The following is a 13040-nucleotide window of genomic DNA, read 5'->3' as shown; positions in this document are numbered from 1 at the left end:
AGATATTTGGTATTGAACAGGAGTCTGCCATTGTAGATATGGTAGTAGCAAACAATGCAATCAGACTGCGTGAAATCCAGGCAGTAGTAATTGCAGATCAGGGAGTATTTAGAAATATAAACAGTGTGAGTTTGGCAACTATAGATCGAGTCCTTAAACGAAACCATGTCAGAATGAAGCAGCTGTACAGAGTTCCATTTCAAAAAAACTCTGACATCGTAAAGGAGGCACGATTCCAGTATGTGCAGGTACAGATTTTTTTATTGTAATACCTTGTTTACCATAGTTACATGCGACTGGAATAATTTGCTTCATGAATTTGCTCTTTTTCTTAGAGAATAATGGAGTTTGAAGCTGAAGGGGCACATCACAAATTCATTTTTGTGGATGAAGCCGGCTTCAACCTCTGTAAAGCGAGGAGACGCGGGAGGACCATCATTGGGCAGAGGGCCACTGTCACAGTGCCAGGTCAGAGGGGTGCCAATATCACCATGTGTGCTGCCATCTCCAATGATGGGGTCCTTTGCCACATACAAACTATTGGCCCATACAATACAGAACGCCTCATCACATTTCTTGATGCATTGAAAGAAATACTGATTCCACCTGAAGAGAGAGGGCTGTTGAGGCCTGGCATGACTCTATATGTCATAATTTGGGACAATGTGGCTTTCCACCACTCTCGCCTTATGAATGAATGGTTTGCAGCACAGCCTCGTATTGTGATGCAATTCCTCCCTGCATACTCGCCTTTTCTGAACCCAATCGAGGAGTTCTTCTTTGCTTGGAGGTGGAAGGTGTATGATCACCGGCCATATGAGCAGATGCCCCTCCTGGAGGCAATGAATGCTGGTTGCCTGGCAATAGGTGCAGAGGACTGCCAGGGATGGATACACCATGCAAGGAGGTATTTCCCTCGGTGCATTGCAAGGGAAAACATTCAATGCAATGTTGATGAGAACCTGTGGCATAATCGGCAAGAACGAATGGACTAAATGTGAAAGATAAAATATATGTATTTTTCTTTTTTTAAAAAAAGGTATTTCCACCCATAAGTTTCCTTTGGTAGCTTTTTTTTTTTTTTTCTTTCAGTATCCATTTGAGTTTGTAAAGTACTATATTGCATATTGATGCTGTATTTTATCCATAGTGTAATGATTGATTGAAAGAATAAATTAATTTGACCACAAGTTGTGGTGTTTGATGGAAATATTTGCTTATGTTGCTTGCTTTTAATGTTTTGTGAGTGTTAGAGCATTTTGCTAACAAAATGAGTCATTTTGGCCATTGAGCTTCAGTTTTATCCTGTGTGTTAACTGTTTTGAAAATGTGATGTCAGAGTGGGCAAATGTGTTTAAGCAATCAAGAAAAACTGTAACGCAAATGTTCTCAGTATATATCACAATGATCTTGAGTTCTGAAATAATGATTAAGTGGAATGAAAATATGTGCAAATACAATGAAATCATGACATCAGATTTGAAAGAATGACTAGTGGTGTTACAGATGTGATCAGTTTAAAGTTTTGTACTAAGAGATTTGAAAATGCACACTTTACTTATGAAAATAGTACCAAACCAATTAAAAAAAACTGTACTGTAAACTGACAATTACATGTTGTTCGTCCATACAATAGAGTACTATATTTTAGAAGTGAAGTTGCTATAGCAGACTTACCGGTTTTCTTGGCGAAAAGTTCTGATGATAGAGCTGACAGTTGACCTTTGTAAATTAGGCTGTACCAATCTGGCAGCCTCAGCCATGATAAAGCCTCTGTTAACCACATGGTCAGCAATGATGGCCCGGACTTCATTAGAGATGATGGTGCGCTGTCTTCTGCCTACATTTCTCTGAAGACCACCTCTCTGTTGAGGAGCACCACCACCTCTTCGATGAAGGTTTCCTCTCCCTACGAGTCTATCCTGCTCCATATTTGAACAGTGCAAAGTCTCAAACACAGTTCTACTTATATGGTAACTAACTGTGATCATCAAGGGAAACAATTAGTAATTAGTATTTCTTGATTGAAAGCTCTTGCAGCAATTTGTAACTTACAAATGACCAGACAACAATCAGTCAAGTTGAAAATCCATGGACATAATGAATGATTAATTGCTTAAACATTAAGATCAGTTGAATTAAATGACAGACAAATGTATTAAACTGAATGATAAGAGATGCAAATCAAAAATTTGATAGTGATAACATTATGAAAGGCAGTTACTGTAAACGAAACATTTATTTAGATGAAACACTTATTTTGTGTAGTGAAAAGGATATTTTGTGATTATGTGTATTGTACTAACACAATTGAAAATATGCTGAAATGTTTGAAAAAAGTGCACTTTTGATGATCTGTTGTGATATAAGTACTAAGAGTTTTGAAAATGTACCAATTGCTTGTGAAAACTGCGCCAAACCAATAAAAAAGAAAACTGTTAACCCAACACCACCTAAAAAGTACAATCTTGCAATCTAATTTCTTTTTAACAAAAGTTACTGTAGTTTTGAGAAAATATTAAGGGTGGTCCCACGTGTTATTTCAATGACCTGTAACACAGAACATATATATTTAAACAGAAAGTGATACTGTTCAATTAACATTGTTATTTTGTTGTTGTTGTTTTTTTAAAAAGTCACATTACAGATCGTGTAAAAATCATATTCAGTAATTAAAATGTCACGTAAATGCAGAAAATATTTAAAAATAAAAATTAAATCTATTAAAAGTCATGTTACAGTCAGTATTAAAAAGTAAGTCTTGTTAAATGTATAATAAAAATGACTGCAAAAAAAATTATTTTTTATTTAAATTATTTATTTTGGAGAAAAACATTTAAAAAGGTAATTCTAAATAACAGTGGAAAAAGATAAATAAACATTTGCTAGGTGTCGTTGCAAAAAATTGTACAAAGGGGCCATTTGACACCACTACTGCTGTATATTCTGAATGGTGTTTATTCCTCAGCAAAAATTGTGTGGTGTGTGTGGTGTCTGGGACCTGTGGATTTGTCTGAAGAACAGCGGACAGTTTAACTGCTCAGGACAAACAAGGGACTCAAGAACAACCATAAAAAAAAAGGCAAAGGGAACATTTTTGCTTAGCTTAATAGTTTAAACTTTAATGGCATGTGTTTTGTTATAGTTATGTGTATAGTTATGTGGATAATTTTATTAAAAAAATAGACCTGAAAGCCTTTTAAACAAAGTTTATGCTCCTCTTTTTTCCCACTTTTAGACCAAGTCAGAAGACTTGCACTTCAAAAGTTCAGAAGACTTGCACTTCAAAACACTAACACATGTTCTCTTCCAACAGGAACATTTAGTCAATCATAACACATTGACAAAAAACACTATCATCAGATGAAATTACAGAAACTGCATTATTTTATGTGTCAGGTCTGCCCTTATATTTGAAGCCTCTCTACATTTTTGTTTTGTTGGGTTTAGTAAATGCATGCATTTTGTTTCTTTTGCTGCAGAAATTCAATACAAAAAATGAATGACCATCTCAGAGTAGCTTTATAAAATGTACAGTTTATGTAAAAAAAAAATAAGACACAGAATTGCTGCAGTACAGACTTTATTTGCAAAAGGACATTACTGCAAGATATACAAACAGAAAAAGCACCAGAATTATAATTAAAAAAAAAAAGCATCCATTGCATCCAGGAGGGACATTTGGTCATGTGGACGATGGTCAAAAACCTTCCATCTCCAGGCTGAGAAAAACTCCTCAACGGGGTTGAGGAAAGGGGAGTAAGGGGCAAGGAAATGGGACATCATCCTTGGATGGGCGTCAAACCAGGCTGTGACTGCACGGGAAAAAACCTCAACACCTGAGTGTGGTTCCTAGATGGGAATCAGCTGTGATTTATATATTTGCATAACTGCAATAAGCTGTTTCTCATTGGCAATGGAATAAAATACAGGGAATATATTTGTGTTTCAATTCACAATATGAACAGCTGTTCACTTTGATTTTAGCCTATATAAGTTATGTTTAGAACATGATGTTATCTGTTCTGACATACAGTGTGAAAGCATTTGTAAATTTGACTGTAAAATTACATTGTTTTGGTCTTGGTTGAGCTTGAGCTCCTACAAAGACGGATGTTGTGCTAACCGTGTTAAGAGTTTAGGAAACTTGTTAAATGTATTGAAAAAACTTTCATAGCGATTGTGAAAAACTGTAACTGCCTCATGGTGTCATCTGTATGATTATCGATCACTGTTTGTTCTCGTACAGATGGGTCTTCCAATACAAGCTTGCTCAAGCACTCTGTCTCTGCACAATTGACATATGGATAGTTTATATGTTTTGTCACTGAATGCCCTGGTAGATTGAACATCCGTTGACATTTCCAACATGGTGGCTTTTCCTCATAAGTGTTGGTTGTCCAATTCCTGTGGTAGGCCTGGCATTGCACAGATCCAGGAAATTTTAAACTGTCACCAACAGTTTTTTGTTGATTGAAAGACATTACGGCATGTGACACATACTCATGCCATGTATCATTAATAATAATGAATATATCATAATACTTTTGGCTTCTTTGCAGCCGACAGAGGCGCCAAAATATTTATTTGAGATGATAGAGTCATTGAAGCACACACAAATGACAGTAGATTCCAGTGTGTAGTAGTTTTGGTTTGTGCTTCCTGGTTTTTTTAGCGGCTTTGGAAATTCCAGCTCTTTCATAAGACTGCAAAGTCTATCCATTACTGTGTCTTTTGAGTCATATTTCAGCTTGATCTAAAAATAAATAAATAATAATTAAAAAAAAAAAAAAAAAACCCTGAATAGGACACATGTCAGTTTGTGCAAGGAAATAAATCTAAACTGAGAAACTATTTATAAAACTATTTATTCTAAACTAGAACTAATTAATTGTACATTCAAAAATATGATTCTTACCATGTCTAATAGTCCTGAGAAAGGTGTTCGCCTGGGCAGTTGATTTTTGTAATTTTCAAATGGTTCTGGAAATTCTCAGCAAATCTCAGCAATCTCTGCAGATAAAACATCTTCGGGACTGATAGGCTTCTTATGAATGATCCCTAAAAAAAAGATGCTGTGGAGAATCTTGAAAGAAAAGGCATTGTCAAGTCAAGTCAAGACACCTTTATTTATATACCGCTTTTAACAATACAGAATTGTGATAAAGCGTCTGTACAGTATTAAATAGGAAATAGTGCATCAATAATGCAAAAGGGCAACAATAAACACTCAATTTTCAGTTGTGATGATTAAGGTGAGTAATTCAAATAAACCTAGTCATTTAAAAGTGTTGATTCTTCATATGTGTATATCCATGGCCCAGCTGTCAGCATAATTTTCGTGAAAGGTAATTTTTGAAAGTTGTTTAGTCATGACATCAATTTTAGCTCAACTCTGAAGGATAATTCACTATTCATTAAAATTCACGTAGCTATTGTCTTTACAAAGAGTCCTTCGCATGTTCTTGAACTTGAACTGCTTACACTTTACATAATTGGCCTGTTGGTGGCACTTGGGCTTCATTTAACCAATGATAGATTCATCAGACAGTAAAAGGTATGTCAATATGCGGTATGTAAATAAGAGTAATTAAATACTACATACAATTAATGCGACGTCTTCCATTTTAGCCATGTCACGTTCGTTAAAATAAAATAAAATAAAATAAAATAAAATAAAATAAAATAAAATAAAATAAAATAAAATCAATCAATCAATCGAAAAACAGACAGCGGCTACGTAATATTTAACCGATTTATGAATATGACCAGGAATATATAATTTTGGTTCATTTGGGACCACCCTCTGCAGCAGGTGCCTGGGCTATATTATTAGCTCACGCATTCGATGACTATGAAAATAATGACTATGACATTAGCAATGCGCTGCTGTTTGATCTACAGCTTTCTGTTCTACAGAGCAAGTCTATAAAAAAATGCCAATAGGGCTATTGTAAAAATAATTAATAATAATAATTTTTTAAAAAGCCTGCCTAAATTTTGGTTAAATAAAAGTTGGCAACAGCAATGAAAGTTCTACAGTCGTGATGCACATACCTCATTAACAAGTGTTTTAAGTCTCCTTTGGTCTTTATTCATAGGCGGAGTTTCACTTTTATGCGTGGGGGGGCACCCACTGACAGACTAGCAGCAGAATTTTTTATATATATATGTTCTATATTCATATATTTATGTAACATTATTTATACATTTAGAATTAACAATGACTGCTGTACGAAGAGTAAAAAACAAACAAACAAAAAACATTAGGGTACCTAATGCAGAGAATAGGCTTTTGGCCATAGTTGGTGTTCTGCAACACCGGGTACGTCACTTGCCCACCTCTGCACCGACCACCACCGTCGTTTTATTTATTTTTTTTATAGAAATAAATTATAATTTAGTTCAGTTGGAGAACAGAACAGATTTTATTTATCAGCCAGCAGAGTGACGAGCTGACCGAGGTCAGGCGATACAGACAAGACGATGGTGGAAGTTTGGCAATGTTTTTATTTTGAAAAGCCTGTTGACTGAAACATTCGTTTCTTATTAATTTGGTTGTACAGTGTTTGCTGATTTTTACTTTCTGTAATTTCTTTCTTATTCGTTTTGCTAATAAACGTTCTACGTTTCTTAAATTTATTTGGTTCCACAGTGTTTACCGATTTTCAGTTTTGTATACTAGGCTATTTAAAATTTATGTAGGCCTAGCCTAAGTTATTTGTTATTTTATATTAAGCATATAGCATGGTGTAAGCTATTTTTATTCGTTAATAAAAGTTCCATGATTAATTTATAGGATAAGTGAGTTTAACGTTGTATTTTGTTGTTGCTTGAATGAGATTCAAGCAATTATTGACGCCGAATTGCCGCTAATTTAAAAGTGAAAGTAAAATGTGCACTGCGGATTTACAAGCTATTTAAAAGCTATGGAAAGCGCGTGAAACAGGGAAATTGAAGTTGTCTAAATTTCTGATGTAGCTTTCTGATGTAGCCAAACAGTTCACTTGCAAAAGCAGGAAAATAACGAAAAGTGAGTCCTCTCTATCAAGACGTTGAGAATGAGAATCATGAGTCGCGACACGCGAGGATATGGGGCTTAAATTGAAATTAATTTACCCAAAACGTACTTATTCTATCCACTAAAATAATAATAATATAAATAAAAAAAAAAAAAAAAAGATTTTTCATAGCTCAGACAAAATCATGATTGTCTCTCGTCTCGCCTAAACTCCGCCTATGTCTTTATTAAATTATTTCATTAGATGAGAAATCAGCCGGAGTCTACATTCTTTTAAATTGTCCTTGTTTAACTCACACGTCTTCAGATACCCAGGCGACATTTTTCTGTGGAAGGGATTAAGTGTGGGTGAAGACGTTGACATTTCGGCATTGCGATTATGTCTTTATTATATCATTATGTAGGCTACTGTAGATACTGTAGACTGAATTAACAAATAAATTAAAATAACTTACCTTCTTTTGGCTGCCATGTCATCGTTCAGGAAGGACTGACATGAGCAAGACAGTGTTTCAGAAACTTTAATGAACTCTGCCCATACCTCCACCCACTTGTATTTGTATGCCTGAATTTGCCGAGCCTGCAAGTACTGCGTTTCGTTTTTGTTTTTATATTCCTTTACGCCAATGTGTTTCTTCTATAGATGTGACTTTAAAATAAGTTGCATTTATTCACATTATTCACATAATAAATAAAACTTTTTACTTCTTATAAATGGTAAGACGGAGATGCCGTCGTGGCAAGATGACCCCACGTTTGTGGATTTGTGGAAACATAAATGCATTTAAATTTGTGTAGTAAAAGTTTTAATTTTTCTTTTGAAGCTAAAATTATTCTCTTGAGGTAGGATGTAATAATTATTGTAATTAGTGGATTGTTATTATGACATATCTTCAATTAAAATATTATTATATTTTTATTATTCAGTTATTTTTCAAACTAATTGTCAAAATTGTTTAGTATTTACATTAATGAGACTTTAAATATATATAAATATTAATAAAAAAGTATTATATTATTAAATATGATATGATGATGATTGTTATTGTTATTATTGTTATTTTTATTATTATTATATCATAAGTCATTTATACATTCTGCAAAAGTGTATCTAGGGTAAGGGCATCTTACCCTTCTTTTAATATTTTACATTTTGTGATATAACAATTTGCAAATGTTTTTCTTTATTTCCTATAAAAACACACTGGCAGATGCATCATTATCTTAAACTTATATTTAAATATGGTACAAGTTAAAAGTAATTCCATATTGTTCTAACACTATTAGAAGGTATGGACTTCTACAGCCCTACTGAAACTACAAACACTGTTGTATTGCTAATATGTTGGTTATGTTGTTAACATAATGGATTGTGTTCTATACCAATAGGCTACTTTACTTAAATTAGTGTTGGCAATAATTTTCTCCATGTTTTACAATAAGTGTAAACTACATATTTTACAGTTAAATTGGTCACAGTTTGTTTACAAACAACAACAGTAAAACAATAACAGTAAAATCTTTTTATAATCATTCCAGGTGATGAATAAAAAACCTGAACACAGTGTTTCTAAGATATTGTACATGTATTGTACAATATACAACAGTACAGAAAAAATAGAATACAGAAAGCAACACTTTTTTTCTTCACAAAACATGTTATGTACAAAATCACTAATATACAGAAGTTACACTAGGAGCAGAATATGAAAACATATCATATCATTAAAACAACAACTGTTTTTCTTTGATTTGGCTGAACTGATTATGTATTGCTTTGTTGCTATGGCAGCACTGTACTTCATTGTACTACCCTGAGTAAAAAAATCTAAATCAAATTACTGTATACATACATTCCACTGAAATGTCCTTAAAAGTCCATGATAGAAAAAAAAACATTTAAATTGGTTTAATTTAACCTGACACAGTAAGCATATGGTTTGAATGGCTGGAAAACCCGTTACGACTTTGATTGTAACAAGATTTTGCTTCATTTTTCACAATGCAATTGTGTGGTAAAGAATGTGGTAATGTGGAATCTTCTGAACCCACTTGCTTTTGTACATCAACCTATTAAAAAAAAAAAAAAAACATATTATTATTATTATTATTATACAACTTAAATTTATGACAATAAATAAATGTAAAAAAAACAATCTAATCTTACATTACGTGTCTCTGTGATTTCATTCAAAGTGTTCAGCAATTCAAGATGCAGAGATTCTCTGTACTCCATGTGTAATTTCTTCATATTTTTGATATCTTCACTTTCCATCATTTCATGATATTCTTCCTCGGTCTGTGCAACAAACACAAGAATATTCATAAACATTGAATCTAATCAACATGCCTATTTGAAATCCCTATATATTTACATGATCTAACCATTATAAGATATCTGGAACCTGGTATTCAGAATGTTCATAATCTTCTTACTTAGTTAATTACATGTTGTTCTAATCTGTGCATTTCACACAAAAATTCATTACTGAGTGTTGCTCGGTATCACGGCAATCAGTCTTTTTTGGCTTTGTTTGAAACTAGTCTTGTTGGCAGAATAAACAACATTGTGTTTAAATTGTAAACCACTCAACATAAACTTCATGTTCAGTGAAATGTTAGCTTTCATGTAAGAATAAATATATAATGTACTGTATATGACCTCACCGGCTCTTCAAAACATTCTCCAAGCTTGAAGATCTCTATTCCAGGGAAAACCATTTTGCACTGGAACAGGTCCCGCAAATTTCTGGCTACGAGGTGCAAAAGCTCATCCTCACAGGCAAAGACCCTTCCATCTTCACCCAACAAAAGCACCAACTGCAGACCGAATGCATCACATGGGAAGTCATCAATGACACCAATCACCTCCATTTCCATCCTTTCTGGCAGGTAATAATCTTTCCATGTTTCAAGCTGTTCTTCATCCCCTTCAAACACTGTTTCTTCCAGCCCACAAATTCTCAGAGTACAACTTCTTGGCTTCACAAGAGGAATTGTAGAGTTGCAATGATGCTTTACGAAATTTGCAATTCCACAGAGGTCCACAGCATCTAAGGCACAGTTATTATTAAATATTTAATATGATTAAATAAAGAAGTATAACATGCAGACAGACACATTTATGTAGTGTTTTTTGTACACACACAGAATGTTAATTACACACACATTGCATGATTGTACTATCAGTATCAACGTTTTTTGTTTGTTTTTGGTGTCCAGGAATAAGAGGTATGGATGAATCCTATTGGCCTTAATCCTGTAAATGAAAAAAATCACTTCAGGATTCCAGTATACAAATGAATAGTGGGATACTGGTGTGTCAGATGATATGAAGTTAATAAAACATCTGACGCTAGTTGTATTGATTTTGATTCCTGTATTTGGCATGTCCCACAAAAGAGACTCCATACTCTTGCTCCATTAGTGATCTGTTTTCTCATCCTTGTCTTTTTTTCAGTGAATTATGTAACTCTAGAACAGGATTTTCTGAGCTTCTTTACTATACACAATCAAAGCAATATCAGACTGTAATGTCAGTGATCCTCACAAATTGTGAAGATTTCAGTTCTCAATTCAAGAAGTATTGTAGGACAGTGTCACTAAAATGGACACCAGAAAACGATGCTGAAGAATCATTCTGCAATGCTTTCTTGTCCAGGAGCTTTGTATTTTTCATCAATATTTTCATTATTGCAACCGTGAATGTTGACAGATCCTATTCTTGTTCTTGACTAGGGATGTCCGAATGTGAGATTCTTTTGTTCTATTTATTTTTCTATTATTAATTGACTGAACCAATTCACAAATTCCATTGAAAAGTCAGAAAACTATGAAACAATTATAATGTATTAAAGCTACGCTCTGTCTAGATATTGCGCAAATATCACAGATCTTGATACTGGTCAAGATCTGCTCTCAGCATTTGCACATGTGCTCTACACAGTCCCATTACCACTAAATGGGAGTCTCCAAAACATGACAACATTGTATTCAATCAGCAGGCGATTCTTTCTTTAACGCAGTATTTCTGTCTGTGAACAGCAGACAATCCATTACAGCTTCAAAATACTACCATGGGTAATAGAAGCTTGCAATCTCGGTCTTCTTATTACAGGATCCCTTCTTAAAAGCTTTAATATTATTTCATTTAATGACTAATTTTCTTTCCTTAGACTGTATTTGGTGACTTATTTTAATGAGAATTTATCTCATGATAAATATTTTTAACCTGACATTTCTTACCTTTTTCAGTGAATGACAGAAATTCCCCCTGGATTTTTTGTAGGGATCTAAAGGGTGGAATGAGATTTTTTAAAGCGTCATATTTCAATATTCATGATATATTAAGATGTTAATATATTTTTTTTGGAATATGTATTTATGTAATACAGAGGTTATAAATAAATAAATAAATAAATAACAGATTTTACATCTAAATTCCACAAGCTAAAAACATTTGCATAAGCATCTGATTACAGGAAAACAGTGGGTTTTACTAAAATAATAAGTTATTAATTAGGCCGACATCAACACTGATGGCACAATTGTATAAATTGTTTTTGTGTTATGTTGATATGACATTACTTACATGGCTGTCATGCTTCAAACTGTGTTTTTAAGGCTGAAGACTTGAGCTAAAAGGTTAAAAAAGAAAAAAACTGTAATAACTGATAAATTGATAATTTTCATATCAATAAATGGTGTTAGCATTTTGACAAAAAATATATATGCAGTTCCACTGGAGTTATGCTAAAATCTTTACTTAATCTCTTCCAAAATTACCTTTATATCAGCATATAAATTATGCTGATATATTATATAAGCGTTTATTTCAGCATTTATTAAGGTTTCATCCAAGAATACAAATAATATTTATGAATAAAGATATAGACAAGGATCATACACTTTCATGTAACCGGAGAACGTGTTGAATGTGGAGAATGTGGCAATAACTAAAATAATTGGTTTGTATTTTAAGACAAAATTATTATTTAATATGACTGTGAATCAGCCTGATTCCATTAGGTTAAACAGATAAATGTTCATTTTACATAGATCATTTATAAATAGTCCCTTTGAGTAACAAGTGTATATCACCACATTGTACAGTGTACATATTTGTACTACACTGCGGAAAATGTACTGGTAATTTTCACACAATATTATCCAGACATCAAAGATATTTCCATTAACCCTAAAACACAACGTATTGAAGTACAACATTCAAAATACAGGTAAAACACATGGAAAAACAAACAAACAAACAAACAATATATATATATGTGTGTATATATATATATATATATATATATATATATATATATATTTGTTTGTTTTTAACAGAGTACACCAATTTTTTTAGATCTTCTTAGACCTTAAAAAAAAAGTACTTACCCAATGCCTCGCACTCTTTTGGTGGTTGGCCTTGCGATACAAAGTCTATGGGTGGTTACATGGAAAAACACCTGTGGTTGTTTTTCAACCAGTTTTACTAGGGTGGGGCTCCTGATAGATGACAAAGCACTTGGAGTGGTACTTGTGCGCATGTGTTAGTATTTTTCCATCAAGCAACACAGGCAAAAACTCATTGACGTCACCTGTTGCTTAAGATTAAGATCTGAACAGGTAAGCGATTAACTACATCCTGTTTTTTGTTGAGCAGTATGGCCATGGATATGTTAAAGATATCAAAAAATGCTTCCTTTTTATAAGACAGTGATGTGTAGGGTTCGGTTTGATATTGACAAATGATCAGTAGGTTTTTGAACGGCTATGTTAATATGTATAAAAATACTGAAAAGTCTTGCTATATATGCGACCATGAGGAGAAAGGCAACAGGAACATATTAGCATGTCTATTGTAGAGACTGTAGTGGGAGGACTTGAAAAGTACAGAACGTGCCAGAAACACAAAAAACTGAAAAATTAAACTTGTCTAGTCAAGTGTACCCTTTTTCTCACACCGTGACTAGTTGTCACAGGAGGATGTTGTCATGCCACTATGGATATTCAAACT

At 33.4% G+C, this 13040-nt stretch overlaps 1 protein-coding gene across 1 annotated transcript; it reads right to left on the bottom strand.

Annotated features, from left to right (window-relative positions):
• Positions 1-8417: 8417 nt before the first annotated feature.
• LOC127157349 (uncharacterized) lies at positions 8418-12534 on the bottom strand. Its single transcript, XM_051100584.1, has 6 exons — positions 12419-12534; positions 11613-11658; positions 11267-11313; positions 9689-10074; positions 9189-9320; positions 8418-9091 (listed from the first exon to the last, which is right to left on the bottom strand). Exons 2-6 carry the CDS (start codon positions 11621-11623, stop codon positions 8936-8938), a joined length of 732 nt encoding a protein of 243 aa, XP_050956541.1. The 5' UTR covers positions 11624-11658; positions 12419-12534; the 3' UTR covers positions 8418-8935.
• Between the last annotated feature and the right edge of the window lie 506 nt (positions 12535-13040).

Source organism: Labeo rohita, unplaced genomic scaffold, assembly GCF_022985175.1.
Source record: "Labeo rohita strain BAU-BD-2019 unplaced genomic scaffold, IGBB_LRoh.1.0 scaffold_1049, whole genome shotgun sequence".
NCBI classification, from domain to species: Eukaryota; Metazoa; Chordata; class Actinopteri; order Cypriniformes; family Cyprinidae; genus Labeo; species Labeo rohita.
Note: the sequence above shows the minus strand (reverse complement) of the source record. Positions and strands in the feature narration are given on the sequence as shown.

Coding starts and splice junctions, on each gene's coding strand:
- LOC127157349 (XM_051100584.1), bottom strand. Junction 10,075..11,266: donor TCTGTCATTCACTGAAAAAG/GTAAGAAATGTC, acceptor ACTGTGCCTTAG/ATGCTGTGGACCTCTGTGGA. Junction 9,092..9,188: donor AAATCACAGAGACACGTAAT/GTAAGATTAGAT, acceptor TTTTTTTAATAG/GTTGATGTACAAAAGCAAGT.